This window comes from Penaeus monodon, chromosome 1 (genome assembly GCF_015228065.2).
Source record: "Penaeus monodon isolate SGIC_2016 chromosome 1, NSTDA_Pmon_1, whole genome shotgun sequence".
NCBI classification, from domain to species: domain Eukaryota; kingdom Metazoa; phylum Arthropoda; class Malacostraca; order Decapoda; family Penaeidae; genus Penaeus; species Penaeus monodon.
The window spans coordinates 60,015,106-60,017,605 of NC_051386.1; the positions used below are offsets into that span (position 1 = coordinate 60,015,106).

A 2,500-nucleotide genomic window follows, 5' to 3' on the forward strand; every position below is an offset into this window, starting at 1 on the left:
TATTGCTGCAACTATTGCCCGGACCTAAATACACATGGTCCGCAGGAGAGAGATTTTGGGCATCATGTTTATACTAAAAGACTACTCAGATCACTGCATGCGGAGTTTCTCTACTTAAACATTTACATCCTGGTGTCTGTCTACTCAATTTTTTTTTAACATCCGGGTAACTCTCAACTCGAACCACACTACATCCGGGTATCTCTTAATTCAGACCTTTATATCCGGGTATTTCAAACCACCCTACATCCGGGCATACATCTACTCAAACTTTTGCACCCGGGTATTCCTTCACTCAAACCTTTACATCCGGGTATTCCTACACTCAAACCTTTACATCCGGGTATTTCTCTACTCAAATCACACTACATCCGGGAATTCCTCCATTCAGACCTGTCCATCCGGGTATTTCTCAAAGAAGTTCTCTTTGTTGAGGTTCATTTCTGTTCTCTAGGTCTCGTTTTCGACTCGAGGGGTAAGTATTGCTCTTTGCAATATCGTTGTCTATTTCATATCCGTTGATTTAGTTCGCCTCGACATCGTATGCAAGGATGAATGTATAATATGACTTGAGAAAAAGACAGAGAGATAATCTTCTTTTCTGGGTGTTTATGTGTGTTCATTTGAGGTCAGTTAGGCTTTTGTTTTAGAATTCAACTCGACTTTAAAATAGATCTCTATCTTGTACAATGTTGATAGTTTAAAAGAAAAGAAAAGAAAAGAAAAAGTCATGTACAACTTTAATATAAAAAAAGGAATCGAATGATTAAGGTGTCGTATATGCATAGTCGTTTGCTGTTATTGTTTTAAGAAATGCTTTCCTAATATATTTTCCTAGTAAATAGGGATTAATCTATAAATTATGGTGTATAAAATTTGAATCGAATGATAAATATATCTCGTACATTCATATTCGTCTGCTTTTATCATTAAAAAAAAATATATGGTTTCCTTAATGCAATGGGGATGGAATACCGATTCTCCAAAAACGCAAGAGACCGATAGAGATCACACAGACACACGTACACACACACGTATACACACACACACACACACACACGTATACACTCAAACACACGTACACACACACACACACGTACACACACACACACACACACACGTATACACACAAACACACGCTAAACCAGCCATGTTTTCTTTACCCGCGACGCCACTGTTAACACGGCAGCTGTTCCGCTAAGACACAATGGGTCAAAATTGTCATATTTTCAGAATTTGGATGCCCCAAGGGAGACACTCAGCCATCTTGTCAGGATGAGTTGATAAGAAACACATCAGGAAAAAGTAAGAGATATTCCTCTTTACAAAATTATATCTAAATTTCTTTACTGTTCTATCTCTCTTGTTGTTGTTAATGTACTGAGGAGAGGTAAAATATATATATATTTTTTTTGTTTCTTTGTTTGTTGTTTCATTATCATCATTTCCTAGGATTATCGATCATCTTTATCATTATGGTTGATTTTATGACACGATTTTTTATTTTATGATTATGATAACGGAGGTAATGATATTGATGATGGTAATCACGATTATTATAATTGTATAATTGGAGATAATTAGAATGGTGATGGTGATAATGCTGATGATAATAATTTCCAAAGATATGATGATCAAGATTTTGATTAAGATGATGATGATGATAATAATGATATTGATAATACTGGTGATAAGGATAATAATAATGATAATAATATAATGAGTAATAATAATAATAATAATAATAATAATAATAATAATAAATGATACTACTAATAATGATGATACTAATAATAGTAATGAAAATAATAATACTGATAATGATTATTATATTAATAAATGATAATGATGTTTATGATAATGATGATAATCAAGATAATAGTAATAATAATAATAATAATGAAAGATAAATGATAATGATAACATCAATTTTATGGTAATTATGAAAGTTAGTGTAAAAGATGAATGTTGATAATAATGAAGAGAGGGATGACTAATAGGGTAATTATAACCATAATTATGATTACAATGACCGTGATAGTGATAGTACTGATAACGTTAGTGATGATAGTAGTAGGAACAATAATGATGATGGAAATAACGGTAATGATAATGAGAACCACTGTGATGGTGACATTAATGATAACGATAGTTATTATTTAGGTAATAATAACAAGAGCATTGATATAAATGGTAATATCAATATTATTAACGATGATGATAATGTTGTTGCAAAGATGTTGATAATAGTCGAGAAATGGTGATATTTCATCATTAGTACTAGTAATAACATCGATTATATTATACTTTTTGTTGTTGTTTACATCAGCAGCAGCAGTAACAGCAACAGTAACAATAACACAAAATAACAACAACAACAACAAACAACAGCAATAACAACAACAACAACAACAACAAAAGCATAAACGTTAACATCATCAATGATAACCATGTTAATCAACATCAGTATTGTTATCATGATGGTTCCCGTTATCATTAG

General features: G+C 31.9%; 1 protein-coding gene across 7 annotated transcripts in view; it reads left to right on the plus strand.

Annotated features, from left to right (window-relative positions):
- Positions 1 to 2,500, plus strand: part of LOC119575094 — a 32,910-nt gene that overhangs the window by 21,839 nt on the left and 8,571 nt on the right. For 5 of the 7 annotated variants that reach the window (XM_037922530.1, XM_037922547.1, XM_037922522.1 and 2 more), the window contains exon 2: positions 1,234 to 1,305. The exons of the other annotated variants lie outside the window; for them this stretch is intronic. Coding sequence is in view for 4 of the 5 variants with exons in the window: in XM_037922547.1 (XP_037778475.1) it covers positions 1,234 to 1,305 (72 nt within the window). In the remaining variant the exon portion in view is untranslated. The remainder of the gene's footprint in view (positions 1 to 1,233; positions 1,306 to 2,500) is intronic. 7 annotated transcript variants of the gene reach the window in all.